This window comes from Leptodactylus fuscus, chromosome 11 (assembly GCF_031893055.1).
Source record: "Leptodactylus fuscus isolate aLepFus1 chromosome 11, aLepFus1.hap2, whole genome shotgun sequence".
NCBI classification, from domain to species: Eukaryota; Metazoa; Chordata; class Amphibia; order Anura; family Leptodactylidae; genus Leptodactylus; species Leptodactylus fuscus.
The window spans coordinates 63,809,078-63,833,400 of NC_134275.1; the positions used below are offsets into that span (position 1 = coordinate 63,809,078).

At 43.9% G+C, this 24,323-nt stretch overlaps 1 protein-coding gene across 6 annotated transcripts in view; it reads right to left on the reverse strand.

The window, feature by feature from the left end:
* Window positions 1-10,015: 10,015 nt before the first annotated feature.
* LOC142184260 (kelch-like protein 13) overlaps window positions 10,016-24,323 on the reverse strand; it is a 65,014-nt gene continuing 50,706 nt past the window's right edge. For all 6 annotated transcript variants that reach the window (XM_075259033.1, XM_075259031.1, XM_075259032.1 and 3 more), the window contains 2 exons: window positions 20,140-20,253; window positions 10,016-15,243 (listed from right to left, as the gene is read on the reverse strand). In XM_075259033.1, coding sequence (XP_075115134.1) covers window positions 14,756-15,243; window positions 20,140-20,253 — 602 coding nt within the window. In that variant the 3' untranslated portion in view covers window positions 10,016-14,755. The remainder of the gene's footprint in view (window positions 15,244-20,139; window positions 20,254-24,323) is intronic.

A 24,323-nucleotide genomic window follows, 5' to 3' on the forward strand; every position in this document is an offset into this window, starting at 1 on the left:
TACCTGTTCTCACGGATCACACCATACACTATAATCAGTGGTGAACCTAGACTCTATGCTGCCTGAGGCGGACGATCAAAAGACGACTTCCCCTCCCCCCCAACCAGTGGACATGCTGCGATTTCCAAAACCGTTGCAGGTTTGAAAGTTGCAGCATGTCAATTATATCTACGGAAACACTGGCGGCTTCCCCGTAGATATAATGGTAACAGAAAGTCCGCGGAGGAAAACTCTGTGAACTTTCTGTTCAAAGCGCTGCGGTAAGAACCACGATGCGTTCACGCTGCGGTTGTTCTCGCAGCACTTTAGCACTGCGTTTCCGGCCCTTGGGACCTTAGCCTAAAGTGGCATTTCAACTCTATTATACTTGACTATGACACTTACTTTAATCACATTACAAGTCCACATGGCGATAATTATTATGCAAGTTCACATCTTCTATCTGAAAAATAAAGATGATAGTAGACAGATGTGCGCCATTTGCATCCTACATTATATTAGTTTTACAGTCCATTGTTCCAAACCTATGATGAATCAGAGCAATAGACAGTGATGAACTTAGTCTTATACACCACTTGCACAGTGCATTTGTGCACCCCAGTGGCTCCTCGGAGCTTTCTCTGGCTATATGTGCATACTCCGCTGCCTCCTACATAACCTTGCTTGGGAAGGTTCATGGGTCAACTGTAGAGATGAGTGAAGAGTGAAATATTCAAGATTCGATATTCATTTCGAGTAGAGCCTCAATATTCGACTACTCGATCAAATATCGAATCCCATTATAGTCTATGAGGAAAAAATGCTTGTTTCAGGGGAAACCACTATTCGACTAAAGGAGAGTCACCAAGTCCATGAGTAGCCAGAGGAGAGTGTTTAGGAGGAGCGCTGTGCAGTTAAAGTGCACGGACCCCATTATAGTCTATGGGGTCCGTGCACTTTAACTGCACAGTGCTTGCAGTTGCGCTGATAAAATGTAAGCTCCCTCATAACAGCAAGCTGCCAGCTCTCCCGACTAGCAAAGACGAGCCTGCAGCAAATCAACGTTGGTTCTGCAGCAGGCTCATCCTTGCTAGTTGGGAGACCTGGCAGCTTGCTGTTACGAGGGAGCTTATTTTTTCTCATAGGAATGCATTGACCAGCGTTGATTGGCCAGTGTACAGCATTCGGCCAATCAACGCTGGTTCTGCCGGAGGCTCGTGTGAGGAGGCGGAGTCTAAGATCGGACCACAATGGAGACTGCTGTGGTCTGATCTTAGACTCCGCCTCCTCACAGACGAGCCTCCGGCAGAACCAGCGTTGATTGGCCGAATGCTGTACACTGGCCAATCAACGCTGGTCAATGCATTCCTATGAGAAAAAATAAGCTCCCTCGTAACAGCAAGCTGCCAACTCTCCTGACTAGCAAGGACGAGCCTGCTGCAGAACCAGCGTTGATTTGCCGAATGCTATATACTGTATAGCATTCGGCCAATCAACAATGGCTCTGAATTGAATATTTACTGCGAATAGCTGGTAGTATTCGATCGAGTACGAATATTTCGAATACCGTAGTATTCGATCAAATACTACTCTCTCATCTCTAGTCAACTGGTATATTATAACCAACACTGACTGGGTTTATGTGCAAATGGAACCGGCAAACACTGCAGTATATCAGCCGGTCCCAAAGGAACTAAATTACGACTTCTGCGCCTTTGAACTGAATTAGCCTGTTCCATATAAAAATCCTATAACATAATTCCAGGCACCGTGATACTGCCTTTGCATCGGACTGCATCGAATATTAAAATGTCTTGAAATTCGGGCTTTCTAAAAACTAGGTACGAAAATACAGTTTTCCAATCTCATTTCTAAAATACAACGCCCGTAATGGATTAGTAACAGAGCGAGGTTTTCTATCCAGTAGCCACTAGTACAGCCGACTGGCTTTGATGTTAAAAGACCACAAATCATTTAACTTAAAAGCAAAGGCTCGACACAACCAATCTAAACATGATGTACTATGGAGCGCGACCGCAGTGGAAATTCCAAGAAACGCTGGCTTAGGACATACTTGCATCTTTCGAGTCGTAATTTAAGAAATGGGACGGGTTACTTCATGTTTCACAAGATATCAGCTGAGAATAAATAAACTATGAAGAGACGGAGACTTCTTGAGATTACCACCTCTAGGGGTAAGACCCCTGAGCAGAACAGCTTGGGGTTTCCTTGAGGACTTGTAGTATTTCAAAGCACAGCATGAAAGAGACTTCTTGAGAGGAGACCCATAGAAGCTATAGACTGAATTTTATAGAACCGCATGGATTTTCAGAAAAGTGCCATAAGTGAAAGTAAATAGTTCATGACTTACCTCATACATATTCATTATATTCTGTATGTAGTCCTGTACGTGGCGCTGGTACCATCAGACCTACTAGAGTATAACTATACCGAATACGACTGCCATCCATACTAGGATGATAAAATAACTAAGAAAAGGGTTTTTTCCCCCCATGAAAACCACATCCCCTATACATACAGTCCTATGAAAAAGTTTGGGCACCCCTATTAATCTTAATCATTTTTAGTTCTAAATATTTTGGTGTTTATAACAGCCATTTCAGTTTGATATATCTAATAACTGATGGACACAGTAATATTTCAGGATTGAAATGAGGTTTATTGTACTAACAGAAAATGCGCAATATGCATTAAACCAAAATTTGACCGGTGCAAAAGTATGGGCACCTCAACAGAAAAGTGACATTAATATTTAGTACATCCTCCTTTTGCAAAGATAACAGCCTCTAGTCGCTTCCTGTAGCTTTTAATCAGTTCCTGGATCCTGGATAAAGGTATTTTGGACAAACAATTCAAGTTCAGTTAAGTTAGATGGTCGCCGAGCATGGACAGCCCGCTTCAAATCATCCCACAGATGTTCAATGATATTCAGGTCTGGGGACTGGGATGGCCATTCCAGAACATTGTAATTGTTCCTCTGCATGAATGCCTGAGGATTTGGAGCGGTGTTTTGGATCATTGTCTTGCTGAAATATCCATCCCCGGCGTAACTTCAACTTCGTCACTGATTCTTGAACATTATTCTCAAGAATCTGCTGATACTGAGTGGAATCCATGCGACTCTCAACTTTAACAAGATTCCCGGTGCCGGCATTGGCCACACAGCCCCAAAGCATGATGGAACCTCCACCAAATTTTACAGTGGGTAGCATGTGTTTTTCTTGGAATGCTGTTTCTTTTTGGACGCCATGCATAACGCCTTTTTTTATAACCAAACAACTCAATTTTTGTTTCCAAAATGAAGCTGCCTTGTCCAAATGTGCTTTTTCATACCTCAGGCAACTCTATTTGTGGCGTACGTGCAGAAACGGCTTCTTTCTCATCACTCTCCCATACAGCTTCTATTTGTGCAAAGTGCGCTGTATAGTTGACCGATGCACAGTGACACCATCTGCAGCAAGATGATGCTGCAGCTCTTTGGAGGTGTCTGTGGATTGTCCTTGACTGTTCTCACCATTCTTCTTCTCTGCCTTTCTGATATTTTTCTTGGCCTGCCACTTCTGGGCTTAACAAGAACTGTCCCTGTGGTCTTCCATTTCCTTACTATGTTCCTCACAGTGGAAACTGACAGGTTAAATCTCTGAGACAACTTTTTGTATCCTTCCGCTGAACAACTATGTTGAACAATCTTTGTTTTCAGATCATTTGAGAGTTGTTTTAAGTAGCCCATGATGCCACTCTTCAGAGGAGATTCAAATAGTAGAACAACTTGCAATTGGCCACCTTAAATACCTTTTCTCATGATTGGATACATCTGGCTATGAAGTTCAAAGCTCACTGAGGTTACAAAACCAATTTTGTGCTTCAGTAAGTCAGTAAAAAGTAGTTAGGAGTATTCAAATCAATAAAATGATAAGGGTGCCCATACTTTTGCACCGGTCAAATTTTGGTTTAATGCATATTGCGCATTTTCTGTTAGTACAATAAACCTCATTTCAATCCTGAAATATTACTGTGTCCATCAGTTATTAGATATATCAAACTGAAATGGCTGTTGCAAACACCAAAATATTTAGAACTAAAAATGATTAAGATTAATAGGGGTGCCCAAACTTTTTCATAGGACTGTAGGATATAAGTGTCAGATTGGAGGAGGTCTGACCACAAACTCCCAGCAGTCACGAAACAAAGCCCCCGTTTGTTTGACCTCCACTCACCTCTTTGGGACTGATGGAGCAGTGGACTCCGCGATCACTTTAGCCCCATAAAAGTCAATGGAGTAATTCACATAAAGGAGTAATAATTGCTGGCGCCCCTAGTGGTCAGACTCTAGCTGTGACAAAGCTTTAGGCAGGATTGGAAAACGCTTTAAGGGGGCATTCACACGATGTAACGCGGCACTGATTCTTGCAAGATAACTCGTGTAAGAATCAGCGCTGCAAAACAGAATCCCATTGGGTTCCGTTGAGCGCGTGTGACACATTGAAATCAATGGGTTAAAAAGTCTCCTATTGATTTCAATGTGTTACATGCGCTGAATGGAACCCATTGCAGTCAATGGGATTCTGTTTTGCAGCGCTGGTTCTTACACAAGTTATTGTACAAGGATCAGTGCCACATTACATCGTGTGAATGCACCCTAAGGCTCCACATAGTGGCTCTTGGAGAAAAAGCGCTGCTAGAAAAACCAACGCAAAATTGCATTGCTGTTTTTCCTGCAGCGCTTTCACTGAAAGAATTTTCCCTCTGTGGATTTTCTGCTTCAGTTATACCTATAGGGAAACCGCCGGTGTTTCTGTAGGTAGAATTGACATGCTGTGATTTCCAGATATGCAATGATATTGGAAATTGCAGCATTTTTCGGCAGTGTGTGAATGCCATCCAGGTTGCAGGGACTGTAAGACGCTGCAGTTTTTGGCCTGGCATTTAGACCACGTGGAGCTTGGCCTAAAGTAAGAATGCTTTCAAAATTAGAAGAAAAAAAAAGTCTGCAAGTGTACCTGGAAGAAGTGATGAAAGCTAAGAAGGACGGTCACACAAATGTGTGTGTACATATATATATATACACATATATATATCTCATAAGTCTTCAACCTTTTGTAGTTTACAATAGAGCACAATGATGGTCTGAATGTGGGGATCACAGCTTCAACGGGGGTTAGAGAGGGGCAGACAATCTGAACCTCAACCAGACGGAGAAAAGCTGAATCAGCATCTTACAGGAAGAATGTGTCCAAAGAAAAACCCCAAACGGTTATTTATGTATGTTATTTTTCAGTTTGCTTTTTGTGAGCAGTATAGAGAAAAAAAGAAACAAAAACAAAACCGTAGGCTCAGATTCGGATGGATCCTTTTGTGTATACTCAGGCTACAGTGACTCGAAGGTATATCAAACTCCAACATATCTGATGAAACCATATCACCAGTGAAATATATAACTTCACAATGTTTTTCCCCTATGATGATCAGTGTTGCAGACCGCTCCTTTTTCTGAGCTGGCATGTTATTGATCACTGTTTGCAGGTACAGTGGAGTTGCAGCTACATCCTTGTCCGTTTTGTCAGAAACTTGCGAGATTAAGATCACTCTTTATATTGGTCTAAAGAAAAGACCATCTGCTTGCTTTAACCATTGCTGAGGCTTCTGTAATCACAGGAATTTATTAAAGGGATCCTATCATTAGATTCCTTTTTTTTCTCCCTAACACGTAGGAATAGCCTTAAGAAAGGCTATTCTTCTCCTACCTTTAGATGTCTTTTCTTCGGTAGAAATTTCTTCTGTATAAAAATGAGTTCTCTCGCAGCACTAGGGGTGTACTCAATGCTGCGAGAGAACTCTCCAGTGCCGCCTCCATCTTCTTCTGGAATGCCCTCTCCCTGTGTCGTCTTCTGTCCTGGGTTTCAATCTTCTAGGCCAGTGGCCCCCAACCTTTTTTACACCAAGGACCAGTTTCAACAAGACAATTTTTCTATGGCCCGGTGGGGGTGGGAAGGGGTGTGGATGGGGGCGGGGTTTAGCATGGGGGTGTAGATTAGAATCATGTACATATGAAAACACAAGAGAAAGTGCAAACTGACGGACACTGCAGGTTATGAAGATGGCTACTGATGACAGACACTGTTATGAAGATGGATACTGATGACGGATATCACTCCTAATGCTGCTATTAACTTCACTACAGCCTCACTACAGCTACATTACACGTCACAGGGACAAGTGACGTGTAATGTAGTTTCCCAAAGTTTGGTAGGCGAGAACGGGGTGGAGCCAAGACCTGCTGCATGTCCTGCATAGTACTAGAATCCCGGACATATAGCGGGTCCCAGCTCAACCCTGCACTTTGCTCACCTTATCCTCATGAGCAACAACCAAGCGTCAGTGTTGTGGCGGGTCCTGGCTCAACCCCGGACAGTCGCTGGTTCCACAGCAGCTGCTGACTCCTCGCCGCTGGTACGCGGACCTGTGCAACATGCCCTGCGGCCCGGTACTGGTCCGTGGACCGGCAGTTGGGGACCCCTGTTCTAGGCCTCGGGCAGAGCCGACTACGCACGCCCACGGCCACAAGAAAATGGCCACTCACTCAGTAAGCTGTGTAAGCGGCCACAAGAAAATGACCGCTTACACAGCTTACTGAATAAGCTACATTTTGTTGAGGCCGCGGGCATGCGCAGTCAGCTCTGAAGATGCGACGCTGGAAAGTTCTCTTGCAGCATTGGAGACGCCCCCAGTGCTGTAAGAGAACTCATTTGCATACTGAAAAAAACCCGGATTGCTACCGAACGGCGGTGCGGAGAAGACATCTAAAGGTAGGAGAAGAATAGACTTTCTTAAAGCTATTCTTACGTGTTAGGGGAAAAAAAAGGGGTATCGAATTATAGGATCCCTTTAACTTTACAGACACCCAGACAGACCTACAACCTGGCCTAGGTAATATACTTAAACTTGCCCTCTCACTTAGGCCACTTTCACACACACAACAAAGTCTTGCCCAGGGAAAAACCAGTCCGTGTGGGCAATATTTCCAGGACTGAACTCCGCTATATGAATTAATCTCACTGTGTCATAGTGACATAGGAGTGACCTCCCATATGGCTGAAGATCTACTGTATTGAAATGACATAGTTGTTATTCTGGAGGTCACTCTAGAGCACACAGACTGTCATGTGAAAGGCGTACTCTCCATCTCACAACAAGAAGGAAGCAAAGGATGCAGAAGTGTAAGTTTCCTATTGATCTGCCACATTTGATCTGCATGACGTCTGCGGCCCGCACGTACATAGAAGTAATACTGAGCGTAGAGCATTTATTTTTATAGATTACGAATTTAGATCTATCCAACAAGGTCCATATTGTAAGAGGTTTTAAGGGGCACGGGAGGTAATGCTTAAAAAAGTAATACCCAATACATGCATGTTAATTATTCACTTTATGATCAGGACTGCAGGGCGTATTAAGGTGTTAATCACCCAATTAAGAGCATTAACCAGGATCATTATAAGCAGCAGATTCTTCACATTCAGCTTAGTTTCCAGGTAGAAATTTGCATTTAGCACAAAGTAAAAAAAACTGAAAAGAAAAACCAGACATTATTAAAAGATATAATACAAGGATTTAAAGGGATTCTACCATTAAAAATCTAATTTTTTCTCGTTAAGACGTCAGAATAGCCTTAAGAAAGGCTATTCGTCTCCTACCTTTAGAAGTCGTCTCTAGCCCACTGTTCAGTAGAAATACCGGTGTTTATCGGTATGCAAATGATTTCTCTTGCAGCACTGGGGGCAGACCCCAGCGCTCAAACAGCACTGGGGGGGGGGGGGGGGCGCGTCCCAGCGACACCTCCATCTTCAACAGCAACTGCCTCTTCTTTCGTCTTCTTTCGGCTGGGGTCACGCTCTGATGCCATCGAGACGTAAGCAGAGCAGAGTGCACATGCCGGCCATTTTTTGGAGACCGACTTGCGCGCATGCACAGTACGCTCCTGTAGTTCTCCATAGAACCACAGGGGCGTACTACGCATGCGCACAAGAGCGGAGTGTGAACCCAGCCGGAAGAAGATGACAGAAGAGGCGGTTGCTGTTGAAGATGGAGGAGTCGCTGGAGAGAGTTCTCTGGCAGCATTGGGGACGTCTCCAGTGCTGCGAGAGAACTCATTTGCATACCGGTAAAAGCCAGTATTTCTACTGAACTGCGGGCCGGAGACGACTTCTAAAGGTAGGAGACTAATAGCCTTTCTTAGGGTGAATTCACACTACGTAATCGCCAACTTATTCTGAACATAAAACACGTTCAGAATCGGCGCGTATAAAGCAGCTCCATTCATTTCTATGGGAGCCGCCATGCGAGCGCTCCCCATAGAAATGAATGGGCTGCTTTTTTCACTGCGAGCAGTCCCATTGAAGTGAATGGGAAGTGCCGGCGTATACGGCAAGCTCTGCTCATGCCGAGCCATACACGCCGGCACTTCCCATTCACTTCAATGGGACTGCTCATAGTGAAAAAAGCAGCCCATTCATTTCTATGGGGAGCGCTCGCATGCCGGCTCCCATAGAAATGAATGGAGCTGCTTTATACGATTCTGAACGTGTTTTATGTTCAGAATAAGTTGGCGATTATGTAGTGTGAATTCACCCTTAAGGCTATTCCGACGTCTTAAGAAAAAATTGATTTTTAATGGTAGAATCCCTTTATCATTGGCAAAAGTAATTTTTAACCACATCCTTGCACAGGCTTTAGAAAGTCTATTCCACACCTACCTTTTGTATGTAAATTGCCTCAGTAGTGTTCGAATAAGTCCGTTATTCATATGCTAATTAGAGCGGGGTTAACATCTGTGCCCGTGTGCACTTTAAGTAATCCGGCAGGTTTCCCATCTTCTGCCCCAAGAAACTGGACAGGGGACGGAAATCCGGCAGTCCGTTTTCAAACCCATTCAAGTGAATGGATTTGAAAAGTGAGCGCCCATGAGTATTTTGTACACGGCGAAACTTTTTTTTTTTTTTATATCGGACATGCAGGACTTTGTGTCTGGTTAAAAAAAAAACGGATTCACCACGGACAGGTACAAAACGCTCATATTTTGGTTGCAATATCTATCTATCTATATATATATATTTTATTTTTTTATTTTTTTTTTTGCATTGACAGAACTGAATCAAAATTTTTTCATTGACATTTTTTTTTTTTTTTTTTTAAGGAAATTGATTACTAGAAAAAAACCAAAGTGCAATATTGTCAGAAAAAAAAAATAAAAAAATCCGTCTGCTGCTATAACAATCTTCACACTTTCTACCGCAGTGTTCTGCAAGCTTAATACAGCGCGCACACAGAGTATGTGGAATGTAGGTCACTGTACCCATTTGTGCTTCGGTTTCCTAGCAAATGGAGCTAGCTAACCCACAAACAGAGGGGAGGACGTATCCAGGCAACAGCGAGGCACGAGGATATAGCGCGCGCGGTATTAATGAAGGATCTCACGCTCGATTATTGCAGTTAAAGAATTTTTTTTCTTTTTATTATTGAACAAATAAAGATAAAACATGAGAGTCAATTGGATCAGGAAACAGCTCCCGTCTTAGCTGCATCTTGTGCTAAATAACCCCAGAGACCGTACAATGGAGAAATGAAGATGTAACGTATTCAGACGTGAGGGCAGAGGAGGTATCGGCGAGGTTATAACCTCTTGGTCACATCAATTCATTTGTACCTTATTGTATCAAGCCCTTAGCTCACTCCAAAACCTCCCAAAAGTAGGACCATACCCTTGTTCTTGTATAACGTAGATAACCGGAGTGGATAACGCACGCAATCCTAACCAGTCTTCTATCCGTACCGGGAAAGGGCGGCCAGTTGTCGTAAAACCAAACCATTATATCGTATAATGGAAGAGAAGAGAATTGTAGCAGATCCCAATGTGTTATTGTAGGACTAGAATAAGCAGTGCCTCAACCTTTTGTGGTACTTACCACAACACTTGGTATCCGTATAGCAATTCCCTAATATGACTTTAAAGGGGTTGTCCAGAAAGAGCGCCTCTTTTGTCAATAGGCTATGCTTGGTACTGCAGCTCAGCCTCATTCACTTAAATGGAGGTAAGTCACAATGGCAGACACAACCATTCTGGCTGACAGCTATCCCTCCCGGCCACCCCTATATATATATTATATATATATATATATATATATATATATATATATATATATATATATATATACACACACACACACATATATATATACACTCAGCATGGCCAACCAGGTGTACGTTTGCTGTATAGGACCTCCTTGAGGCAGGTTATGTCCATGAGAGTATGCCGAAATCCAACATATCCCTGACCATAAGATGGCCAGCCTATTCCACGGAAATCAGCAGGTTTGGCCAGCTTAAAGGGGTACTCCGGGACTATGAAACTGATCTCTCCAGCCAGTGACATGTTCATTGCTCACATGGCCAAACTGCAGCTCGGTCCCATTCAAATGAATGGTGCGGAGCTGCAATACCAATCATAGCCACTATACAATTTACGGCAGTCTGCTTGGGGCTACAGCAATCGAGAGAGTCCCAGACCATCCCTTTAAGGCAGTCTTGTATCCTTTTATAAACTGCTTCCCATAGGCCGTGAATGATCATCTGATGGTTCTCAGGACAGGACAGCTGTAAGGAATATAAAGACCCCCATTAATATCATATTAAAGGAATTGCTATATATGCTCTTCTCTCGTATAGAATATGTAGCACATCAAAAGTGAAGGGGCCGTTTAAAGAGCCAGTAGTAGCACAAAGAATCAAGGGGGCCAAAATATTACTAAATATTAGTTATAAAACAAGGTTAAACCAATGCCATCAAACGCTGGTCCACATTGCACTGTCCTTCAACACTGTTTGCTCCAGAATACTAGATCATTTTGGTCACTATTTGGAATTTGGGCCCTTGTGTAAGTCGAAGATGGTTTTATGTGACGTCAAAGTGGGCCAATCTGCTTGGGGTTATAGGGTATCCCAGTGCTGAGCCCCAAACTGTTCTGTGGGGAATCTAGCGGCACGTGTCTGCAGCGCCCCTACAGGAAACACGAAGCACTACAAGGTTGTCTACTGAAATCAATGCTCTGTCTGAAGCTGGGTCCTCCAGAGGTATAGACACTCTTTGGATAAAAGATTGGGAGGGGGGTGGAGCTGGAGGACCCAATTTCATCCACGTGTTGTTGAATCAGTACAACCTTAGCACTTTGAGGGGTAGACATTGACATTAAAGATTTCTCTTGCTGGGTGTTCTTCTCTTTGCTCAATATAAAAGGTTATCCCTATGCACCATGGATCGTGACCCCTCAGCAGCAGCACCCCAGAAAACATCAGGGTGTACTCCATTGCAAATTTCCAGGTCATAATTTTAACGGGAATATAAAATAAAAAGTCCCCGAAACTAAGTTTTCAGATTCCGCACTGAAGTTGACTTTAATGGAGGCCAATCCGTACCAAACCCATCAAGGTCTCCTGAGATTTCAGAGGACAGACTCCCTTTATCCCACTAAATGATCTCCATTCTCAATTCTTTTCGTTTTTCCTAAAGCTCTGCTGATAGAGGGGTCTCCAGTTCTACTCCAGATTCTTAGATGGGCACATCTGTTTTGGTAGACTTCACTTAGGTATACAAATTTGCCTTGCAGAAATTTTGGGAAACAGGTGACAACCCCTACGAGAGATGGAGGGAAATAAGCAGAGGAGATGAGGACTCGGAGGTCTTGTATAGAATATATTTTGTACTGTTTTCCGGAAAGATTTGTAATAGTGCAATGTTAGGGCCGGTTCACATCTGCGCTCGGGCCGTTCCCTATGATATAGGCGAAGAGAAAAATCCTACAAGAAGCACTTTCCGCTTCGCATTTTTTTGTGTGGAAACCACATGAACCCCATTACAGTCCATGGGGCCCGTGGGTTTGCTTAGATAACCGCTTTTTTTTATTTTTATTTGGGGAGTCCAAGTGGAAACCTGAACGCTGATGTGAATTGGGCATCAATGAATTCCAATAGCCAAAGGTTCCTAAGGGCTCCAGTCAACTGCACCTCCTCTCAAGCGCCTTCGAGCATAGCTGCCATGTGTCCGATAGCTGTGTAATATACTGGACTCAAGGTGGCCATTCTAGCCAACTAGCCACCTTATGTACATGTCCTCTTATGGTAGAGGTCAGGGGAAATAAGGAATGGGCAACCTGCCTGATCCTCCAGGGAGATGAACCACCACTACAGGTATGTCTGGCAGCAGCTTATTCTTGTCTAGCTAAGTGTATACGTGCATTGGATTGGGGAGGGGGTGGCAGTCAAAAATTAGGAATAGTTGGATGAAGCAGCATTCAGCCGACAGCCACCTATGGGGTATGACAATATAATAACAATATATACCAAGTCAGAGTCCAGCACATGGCACATACCAAAGCTCCATCTGCTATAGAAACTGAATTAGTACAAGTGTTTTACTCTGTTCATCCTGCTGTGCCAGCAGAGGGGTAGAGGGCGAAGAATTTTTTTATTTTTTAATATCTGTCTGTCTTTTGGCTGTACTGTGTACAACTCCCAAACTTGTCTCCCGTTTCACCTCTTACAGCAAATCCACACATGTAGTCCTTGATGCACTTTCGCTTTCAGCCAAACATAGGAATGGATCATAAAGGAATAAACATTTTAAAAGAAACACACTTGCTTTTTTTTTTTTTTTTTTTTTTTTTACATTCATCTCCAGCTTTGGCTAAATAGAATAAAAAGGCATCAAAAACTTCACATGAGCGTCAAAGCTTTCAAGGATATTCACATGTGGCAGCTTCATCTGGAACATCAAATACCATCAATTCATGTGAACGGGGTTGTTTTGGCTGCGAGCACTTGGCGCACTATTCAGATGAATGGGATAGTTGCAGACATTTTTACAGCGAACTTGGTGCTAGTTCACTCGGGGATAAGTGCTGTGTATTTTGGTCCTGATTTTGATGCCGCATCAGAATTGGACCTAAATGCGCTTGCCACGACTGTCATGGCTTCCAACAGTGGCGGCTTCCCCCTCCGGAGTAGGCTCAAATGAATGGGCCTAGTCCTGAGGGTGGTGTCGCGAGGAGGACGCAGAGGCCGACTCAGCCGCAGAATCCGCCTGAAGAAAGGAGAGCTCGTTTCTTTTTTCCATTAGCCGGAACATGACGCTCACGGAAAAAAGGAATCTAGCGGTCTCCATAGACCTCTATTGTGAGGGGGCGGATTCTGAGCTGGATTCGGCGTCAGAATCCACCCCCTCTTGCCCCGTGTGAACGAGCCCTAACAGTGTCTAAAGGGCTGGGAGTTAAAGCTCTCTGTGGACCTAAAATACACAGTACTCCGGGTCCACTAAAATGAATCTTTGTGGATTTTTAACCAAATCTTACTGGAATAATGAAGAATTTTTGTTATTCCCAAGCGCTCACTTTTTAAAAAGGTGTTTGCCAGCAAATTTTTTTTAATTTATGGGCTATCCAGGTGGTCTCGCACAGATCAGCGGTCCAGGCCCCTTCCGACGTCTAAACTATACTTTGTATGGTGGAGGAATCAGATAGCAGAGCTGAGTGTCAGTAGTGCAGCCCGGCTACCATTGACCTCAATAGGAGAGGAGCTGCAGTACCGATGCCCGGCTACTAAACAGGGCACAGAGTCATCTGCTTCCGCATAGTAGTGGCCCCCCGTTGATCCCGACAGCCCTGCACTGATCCGATATTCACGGCCTGTCCTATAAATTTCCAAACAAATTAAAGAAAGGGATAAAATAATAAATCAATCGATATTCTCTATCTATACTCTGGTAGTCCCCAGTGGTTTCATGACCTTCCTGTGATTGTTGCGGCCAATGTACGCGGTGACACCACCACTAAGGCCAGGGATTTGATGACTGGATGAAGCACATGATGTCGCCTCTGCAGTCCGAACGCAGGGACTAAAGGGGGACGACCAAAGTGGCAGCTAAAAGCAGAGCAGAGGGGAGTCCTTGGTCTCCTCTGAAGGGATCTGATCCTACCTTTGGCACCAAGCAAACAGCTCCAATAAGAACCAAGTACTTGAAGGGTGTAAGGAATAACTTGTTGTGCTAAAATTCAAGATATCGCCCAACCCAAAGCTTGTATCTATACTGAATGTTTCTGGTCAGGTTGTAGGTGACCAAACATCTTAACAAAACATTAATCCCCAAACTAAAGACCATTTTAGGACAGGAATTGCTTAGCAAGTAAGAATTTACTTTCCTTACGTCTGTGCTACAGATGGTGCCGACATAGGTGGAAACTGATGTACATCGATCTCATTCATGGAAAGACACTACTGGCCCTTTAAAAGGACACTTAAGAAGGTGCTTAAATAAATATATAAAAAAAAAAATTAATGTAGAAGACAATGCCATTGTATAGTCAGTTTTAAATAGAGGGGATGGGGGTCGCCATGTAAAGATCAGGTAGATTTTAAAGGACGGGACTATTACAGCCCACTCCCACCGCTTCTCAAGTTTGTAAACCTCAGGATCCCATAGCGAGTGTACGTACCTAACCAAACCATTTTTTTTTTATACATTTGGCCATGTTAAATAAACAGTTTGATATTCTTGTTAAATAACCTATAGCCAAATCAATAGTACAAAACTCTTTACAGAAGAGGAGTCGCCAAATCCGGCTGGCCAAACGTATTGGATACTATCTCAAGGAAATGGAGAAAATAAATCCAATCTTGATGCAGTGCAAAGATAGTACAAGATCTTCCTTCAAGGTGCTGAGAGCGGAGATTCCAGAGATGGTGAACCACTGTTGTCGTCTGGTGGAAAAACTGTAAGAGTACAAGCTCTGATACCCCCGAGGGATTCTGGGAGATCAAAAACTTTGTGCCATTCGTCTTTTTCGGGGTCATATTTCTGGACGATTTCTACCATACATCTATTGTTCCAAGAGTATCCACCGACCACGTAAATTTTATTTTCGAAAACCGCTACCCCAACGTCACTTTGTCCCCGCAGCATTGCGGCAATTGGAGTCCACTGGTCCAAAGAAGGAGAATAATATTCGCAACTCAGGACGTCGTCGTAGTCGCTGGTTCCTCGGAAATGGTTCCCACCAATGACGTAAAGTTTGTCTCCCACGGTGCACATGCAGTGAAGACCTCGTACTGTAGTCATGGGCGCTTTCTGAGTCCATTTGTCAGTATCTGGATCAAAACACATCAGTTCTTTCTGGAAGGTGTCATGCGTAATACCTCCTGCCGAAACAAGGAACAGTATTAGTTCTGGCCAACATTTTCTGCTTTTTCACCACTTTTATAAGCAGCTAGTTGTGATCTAGCTATGACCTTCTGTATTTATTTCAGTTCTTCTCATTCTATGTTTAAGAGTAGAGATGAGCGAACACTGTTCGGATCTGCCGATCCGAACAGCACGCACCCATAGAAATGAATGGAAGCACCTGTGACGCCGGCCGGCCGCCGGCAAAGTCAGCGTCACAGGTGCTTCCATTCATTTCTATGGGTGCGTGCTGTTCGGATCGGCTGATCCAACAGTGTTCGCTCATCTCTATTTAAGAGTCCAATGGGCGGTCGTATTAAGTGACTGACAGCTCTTTCTGTCTATACAGAAGGCTATGACTGAATAGGACCGCCCACTGGACTCCAGACCATAGAATGAGCAGGATTTATCGCAATAAGTTACAAATTAAACTGAATAAAAAAAATTAAAAAAAACAATATAAGTAGATAAACTGGAATTACATTTTTGATAGGTCATCAATAAAAAAAAAAATAAAAATGCTGTTGTAGACAGAAAACCCACTTAGTCTGAGGCCCCACGCAGTGTTTTCTGTTTCAGATTTGGGTATGGAAAGACGAAACTTCATTTTGGGTGGAAGCGTTTCCAAGTCTACTCTGATGTACAAAAGAGTTCTGTTCATTGTCCTATTAGTTGGAACCAGACGACAGGAGTTGGATGTACATTTTGCAGTATAATATTTGGGCTAGTTGCATTTACCACTAGGGGGAGCTTAGTAACTTTATGCTGTAAGCAATGATACAGTCATGTGTACCTCAGACAGAGTACGCCCAGAGGTGGCTGCAGAGAGAACCCTGACCATACACAGCCATCTCTCCATTCACCCTCCACATGACGGTGCGTCTAAGGTTGGCACATGCCCTTAAAAGTCTATTGGAGCATAGCGATAGTTTGCAGACAGAGAACGGAATACAGTTTAAGGGTGCATTCACACTGAGTAAACGCTAGCTTATTCTGAACGTAAAACACGTTCAGAATTAGCGGCGTCTAAAGCAGCTCCATTCATTTCTATGGGAGCGGGGATACGAGCGCTCCCCATAGAAATGAATGGGCTGCTTCTTTCACTCCGTGCAGTCCCATTGAAGTGAATGGGGAGTGCCGGCGTGTACGCTCCGGCATGAGCAGAGCTTGCCGTATACGCCGGCACTCCCCATTCACTTCAATGGGACTGCACGGAGTGAAAGAAGCAGCCCATTCATTTCTATGGGGAGCGCTCGTATCCCCGCTCCCATAGAAATGAATGGAGCTGCTTTAGACGCCGCTTATTCTGAACGTGTTTTACGTTCAGAATAAGCTAGCGTTTACTCAGTGTGAATGCACCCTTAGGCCGGGGCCCCACGGGACGCAAAAGCCGCGATTCGCCCGCAGCGGAGACGCTGCGGGAAAAATCAGTGTTTTACAGTACAAGCAAAGGGGATGGGATTCATGCGAATCCCATGCCCACTTTGTGGAAGAAATCGCAGCGCGGACATGCTGCGATTTGCAAAGTCGTTGCGGCTTTGCAAATCGTAGCATGTCAATTATATCTACGGAAACGTCGGCGGCTTTCCTGTAGATATAATGGGAAGAGAAAGCCTGCACAGGAAAACTCCGTGAACTTTCTCTTCAAAGCGCTGCGGAAAGAACCGCAATGCGATCAGGCAGCAGTTCTTTCCACAGCACTTTAGCACTTCGAATATGGCCCATGGAGCCTTAGCCGGCAATGGAAGTGTTGTTACGTTGGATCGGGACAAAATAGTTAAAAAAAACAAGGCCACTCAACATTAAACACAGGTTATAAGCTTCTAGATCTCAACAACGGCCACACAGAAGATCCTTCACTGCATACCCTGTTTCCCCGAAAATAAGACAGTGTCTTATATTAAATTATCTTCCGAAATATATGACCAGTCTTATTTTTGGGGGATGTCTTATGGAGCGGGGGACAATCGGCAGTCATGGTAGCGCTTCCTTAACGGAGTGACTGCCGGTTGTAGGTGGTGCAAGAGGTGGTGGTGGTGGGGGAGGTATGCTAGTTACCTTCCCCATCTTCATAGCAGCGATGGTGCCGCTGTTGGTCACGGTGGTGGAAGTGGTTGGCGGGGCTTAGCAGAGATTAGCGAGGCTTCCGGCGGTTGTGATGGAGAGCCTCACTTAGTGAGCATTGCAGCCGGCTGAACGCTGTGCTCCGTGTGCACAGGAAAGCTGGCTGCCTCCTCTGCTGTGATGCCACTGTTGCGGCTGCTGTAGGATGAGCTGGGAGAGTGGACTCCCCGCAGGATACAATGCTTTCCCAGCTCATCTTACAGCAGCAGGAACAGTGGTATCACAGCAGAGGCAGCAGCCGGCATACCTGTGCACACGGAACATCGTGCACAGTGTTCTGCCGGCTGCAGTGTTTTTGGGGATGTCTTATTTTCGTGGGGTGCCTTATATTAGGCAATTTAACAAAACCTCCCCCCATGCCTTACTTTTGGGGGATGTCTTATTTTCAGGGAAACAGGGTATGTGTAACAATAAAACATACCGCACTCATACACCCTGCATAACAAAGACTCAAAGCAGAAAAAAATCCTCCTTGTTATGTGAATGAATTGCCTTGCACAAGTATTTAATGTGCACTTAGCAACGCATTCCTTACATCCTCCGGTGAAGCTCGGCCGAGTGTGTCGCTTCGGCACGAGGAACAATATCTCATTGTTAGCCGCTACTCCTGGCTCTGTTCTTGCCGCTTTACGGGTTACATCTTACAGATAATTAACACTTTCATGGGTCTGATCGGCAACTTATAATGGTCAGAACTAAAAGCAAGGGGGGGCACGTGATATTAATGATATGCATGCGTCGAAAGAGGCGAAGAGCTGACGCTCGTACAAAGGGAAAGTTATCCTGCTTTCAGCAAGTGTATCGCTGCATAAAGGAAGTCATTCAGTACGTGTCTGTTTTCCAGGGACGAGACGATTAACATGAGAATACGTGGCGTGCATTAAATGCGGAACAGAAAATCCTGTTCCCGCGCCTTCAGGAAGGGAGCGCCGATCACAGGAAGGGCAGCCATCTCTGCGCGCCGAGGCCAGTGTATAGAGCGCAGTACAGCTGCAGCTGCCGTCTATTGACTCCCTCGTTGTCAAACGCCGATTCTTCCTGCCGTGAAGCCTCATAAATAAGGACCACTTTACACCGGCTTAAGAAAAACGTATAACGGTAGACCTAAAGCGACGCGGCGGGTCGTTTCGGGAAATGGAACGTCTCTGGGTTTCATCTAATTTATTACTTTGCGCTGAAGGGCTTTACCCAGAGGCTGCGCGTGAAGAATAGACTTCAGTCAAAACCGTAGGCATTGTTCCTCATTGGATTTCCAGATAAATATCTTAATGCCGCAGCTGCAATATCAACATATTCTGATAAATGCTATACAATGCGGAAGAGGAAAAAATGGGGCTATTAATACCGAGCTCCGGGTGGCTTGTTCTCCGTATCCTTAGGAGAGATATTATACAGACGGCGGGGATATAAGAAAAAAAACAAAAAAAAAAACAAAAGCAGTCAGGGCGAGATTAACTTTCCAAAGAGCAACTCCTCCAATATTTCTTTAATCTATTTCCTCTTATGTATTCCTATTCCCTTGACATAAACCATTGCTTTTCGGAAAACAAACACTGAGCCTTGGCGGGCGCAGCTATTTTACTTGACGGGATAATTCCCTCTGATTTCAAGGAACTCAAAAGCAATTGAATTAGAATCGACTGGGTGACCATAAGGAAATATCACAGTGGCCGGACCTCGGCAGGGGCTATAGGGGACAGCGGCTAATACTTACCCAGGAGGATCTATCTGCAAGATTAAAGGGTGGACGGCACCATGCGGAGGATCAGAATCAATACACAAATGTAATTCAGCCTTGGGTAATGTCAGCCGAATATGCCAGTTTTGGCATGACCAGCTGACGGTGTAATAGGTAGGCCCCCCTCCCCCACACATGGTAGATGTTAGGAGAAATAAAGACCAGGAGCTGGAATTTTATAACGTGAAGCAAAATTAGTCTGGCAATGGAAATTCACAAGTGGCAGGAGACATTGGCTTCACAGACCTTCTACTGATGTATATTTCAGTATTAGATGTGACTAGTAGTGAGTGACCCTTCTATAACGAGACAGCAGTATATAATATTAAAGGGGTTGTGCCATTACTAACATTTACCCCTATATCCACACAGGGGCGCTGCATTCACAGCTAGCTAGTTGTTGAAAATTGCAGTCCCAGGAGCCCCATACAAGTAAATGAAGTGTCGGCCATGCAAGCGCACCGGTAACGTCATACACAGGGAGGCTTCAGGTCCCCCATTTTCCTGAACATTGGGGGCCTGTTCATAACAGTACAACCCCTTTAATGTTTATTTTTACAGCACAAAGATATTCTTTACTACTGGAAAGATAACCCAAGACAGGCTCGTTTCACATCTGCGTTTCGGCCATTCTGTTCCCCTCTCCGCATAAAAAATGTGGAGAGAAAAAGTCCTACAAGCAGCTCTCTTCTCTCCGCATTTTTCGCGTGAAAACCAAGTAGAAACTACACAGACCCCATTAATGTGTATGGGGTCTTCAGGTTTCCTAAGGTAACACTATTTTATGCAGATTAGGTTTCCGATCGGGGGGTCCCCAAGCAGACTGGGAGCGGGAACCCATGTGCAGATGTGAACCGCGCCTTAAATGACAAGTAGCCGGAACAAATACACGAACAATAAGCGGTCAGCCTAAATTCTAGAATTCAGTATATACACAAATAAATCTCAGCCAGTAAGAAAGCTATATTTACTTTGGGTAACAAATAAAGGAGAGACCTAGTTGCTGACTTACCTGAAATGTACATGAGTCCACCGAACACGGTCCCAGCGTGGCCATAATGTGGTTCGCTCATTTTTGCAACATAGCTCCATTCATTTGTTCTGGGATTATAACATTCCACGGTAGCTGGATAAGAGACGACACGAGACATTAGTGCACGTATATACACACGAAATACAACACAATGGTTATAGTGAAGACTGTATGCAGATCACTGTTTATACAGTCCTATGAAAAAGTTTGGGCACCCCTATTAATCTTAATCATTTTTAGTTCTAAATATTTTGGTGTTTGCAGCAGCCATTTCAGTTTGATCTATCTAATAACTGATGGACACAGTAATATTTCAGGATTGAAAAGAGGTTTATTGTACTAGCGGGGGGAGGAGTGGGTTTTGGTGACCAGTCTTTGTGAGAACATGCCCTTATAGAAGGCAGAGCAGACTGCGCATGCCTAGAAGTTTGACCACTTGCGCTGGAAGAAGAAGTGGGGAGAAGACGTTCCAGAAGAAGGAGCCGTCGCTGGAGATTTCTCTTGCAGCATTGGGGACGCCCCCAGTGCAGTTTGAGTGTTGGGGACCGCCCCTAGCGCTGCGAGAGAACTCATTTGCATACCGAAGAAAACCGGGATTTCTAACGAACGGCGGCGCGGAGAAGACATCTAACGGTAGGAGAAGAATAGTCTTTCTTATGGCTATTCCTATGTGTTATTGAGGAAAAAAAAAACATGTCATTTTAATGATAGGATCCCTTTAATAAACCAGGCGCACGCCTGTGTCAGATTCAAAGTCTGTGCCAGTTAGGAACCGCCGCAGGTTTTGTGCACAGGTTGTGTCAGTGAAGGGCAAGACAGACAGATCGTGGCACTTTTCGCACTAAAAAGGGCCTTGATGTGTCACGTTATCACACATTGCACCATAAAACTGGCGCACATATGTTGGTAAATCTCCTCCAATATGTCAGTCCAACCTTATAAGCACAATGGTATTGTTAGTAGGCTGTCTTATAGATGTAGTACCAGTAAATATAAAGGAAAATTTGCCAAACTGGAGACATTCAGTGAACAGAAAATCAAAGTCAGATGAATCAGGAGACTTTCCATTGACGCTCTGGTGTGTTATCCACTTCCTGCCAGGCTGCGCTGAAATGCGACAGCAATAATGCCATGTAAATGGTATTTTTATAGATCTCTACTGACAAGTGCACGTATGCAGCGAGACATCTGCAGACTAAATTGGCACATTGTAAATGAGCGATTTTTCATAGGCTACAATGTAATGGAGGCAGATGTAAGGAGACGCGAGTTGTACATCTGAATTCACCTACTCTGCAAGGAAAAAGGTTCACGGGGATGTGTTACTGGAAAAGTCACTAAAATGTGTGAAAAATGCAAACTTGGGATTCCTCCGGGGACAAAATTTTCCTCAAAATAAAGATACTTCACAGATCACAAGTCCATGATAGGTGGTAACAAGGGAAGCTTTTACACCGTCACCATTTACATTGTAAAGAATCTTCAAACTTTGTTAAAAGTTAAATAAATAATCTAAGTCTGTTCGTTGGAGAATAGAGATTACCGTACATCCAGGAGTGTAACAAGTAACCAAATCCACCCTGATCACCATAAGCATAGGTAAGAGTCCTCAATGACTATGACACTCTAAGGCTAAGTTCACACGGGAGGCGGTATAGCAGGTTTTGGCACTGAGAGTGACGCGGTACTGTGATGTCATAGTACAGGAATAATGCAGACAGTGATGTCACACTACAGAGATAATGCACACAGTGATGTCACAGTACAATGATAATACACAAAGTGATGTCACAATACAGGGATAATACACACAGTGATGTCAAAGTACGGGGATAATACACACAGTGATGTCACAGTACGGAGATAATACACACAGTGATGTCAAAGTACAGGGATAATACACACAGTGATGTCACAGTACAGGGATAATACACACAGTGATGTCACAGTACAGGATAATACACACAGTGATGTCACAGTACAGGGATAATACACACAGTGATGTCACAGTACAGGGATAATACACACAGTGATGTCACAGTACAGGGATAATACACACAGTGATGTCACAGTACAGGGATAATACACACAGTGATGTCACAGTACAGGGATAAAACACACAGTGATGTCACAGTACAGGGATAATACACACAGTGATGTCACAGTACAGAGATAATACACACAGTGATGTCACAGTACAGGATAATACACACAGTGATGTCACAGTACAGGGATAATACACACAGTGATGTCACAGTACAGGGATAATACACACAGTGATGTCACAGTACAGAGATAATACACACAGTGATGTCACAGTACAGGATAATACACACAGTGATGTCACAATACAGGGATAATACACACAGTGATGTCACAGTACAGGGATAATACACACAGTGATGTCACAGTACAGGGATAATACACACAGTGATGTCACAGTACAGAGATAATACACACAGTGATGTCACAGTACAGGATAATACACACAGTGATGTCACAGTACAGGGATAATACACACAGTGATGTCACAGTACAGGGATAATACACACAGTGATGTCACAGTACAGGATAATACACACAGTGATGTCACAGTACAGGATAATACACACAGTGATGTCACAGTACAGGGATAATACACACAGTGATGTCACAGTACAGGGATAAAACACACAGTGATGTCACAGTACAGGGATAATACACACAGTGATGTCACAGTACAGGGATAATACACACAGTGATGTCACAGTACAGGGATAATACACACAGTGATGTCACAGTACAGAGATAATACACACAGTGATGTCACAGTACAGGGATAATACACACAGTGATGTCACAGTACAGGGATAATACACACAGTGATGTCACAGTACAGGGATAATACACACAGTGATGTCAAAGTACAGGGATAATACACACAGTGATGTCACAGTACAGGGATAAAACACACAGTGATGTCACAGTACAGGGATAATACACACAGTGATGTCACAGTACAGGATAATACACACAGTGATGTCAAAGTACAGGGATAATACACACAGTGATGTCAAAGTACAGGGATAATACACACAGTGATGTCACAGTACAGGGATAAAACACACAGTGGTGTCACAGTTCAGGGATAATACACAGTGATGTCACAGTACAGGGATAATACACACAGTGATGTCACAGTACAGGGATAATACACACAGTGATGTCAAAGTACAGGGATAATACACACAGTGATGTCACAGTACAGGGATAATACACACAGTGATGTCACAGTACAGGGATAATACACACAGTGATGTCACAGTACAGGATAATACACACAGTGATGTCACAGTACAGGGATAATACACACAGTGATGTCACAGTACAGGGATAATACACACAGTGATGTCACACTACGGGGATAATACACACAGTGATGTCACACTACGGGGATAATACACACAGTGATGTCACACTACGGGGATAATACACACAGTGATGTCACAGTACAGAGATAATACACACAGTGATGTCACAGTACAGGGATAATACACACAGTGATGTCACACTACGGGGATAATACACACAGTGATGTCACACTACGGGGATAATACACACAGTGATGTCACACTACGGGGATAATACACACAGTGATGTCACACTACGGGGATAATACACACAGTGATGTCACACTACGGGGATAATATACACAGTGATGTCACACTACGGGGATAATACACACAGTGATGTCACAGTACAGAGATAATACACACAGTGGTGTCACACTACGGGGATAATACACACAGTGATGTCACAGTACAGAGATAATACACACAGTGATGTCACACTACGGGGATAGTGCACAAAATGATACAGTGCTATAGTAATAATATTACACAAAATGATATCCTAGCACTATAGTAATGCATACAATGATGTCACACCCTAGAGATAATGCAAAAAGCAATGTTGCATTGAAGTAATAATACACAAAGAGAGAACCAAGGTGCTCTCTAGTAAAGTGATCACTTCTCAGCAGTCATCCCATTACCATTACAGGTAGAATTACAATGAAAGGTAACGCCTCTGTTATAATGCTGGAGGCTAATATCCGTATTATACTAGACAATAGCTTTTTGGACAGCGCTCATCTCTTCACCTCCCCAATGCCCAAATCTATG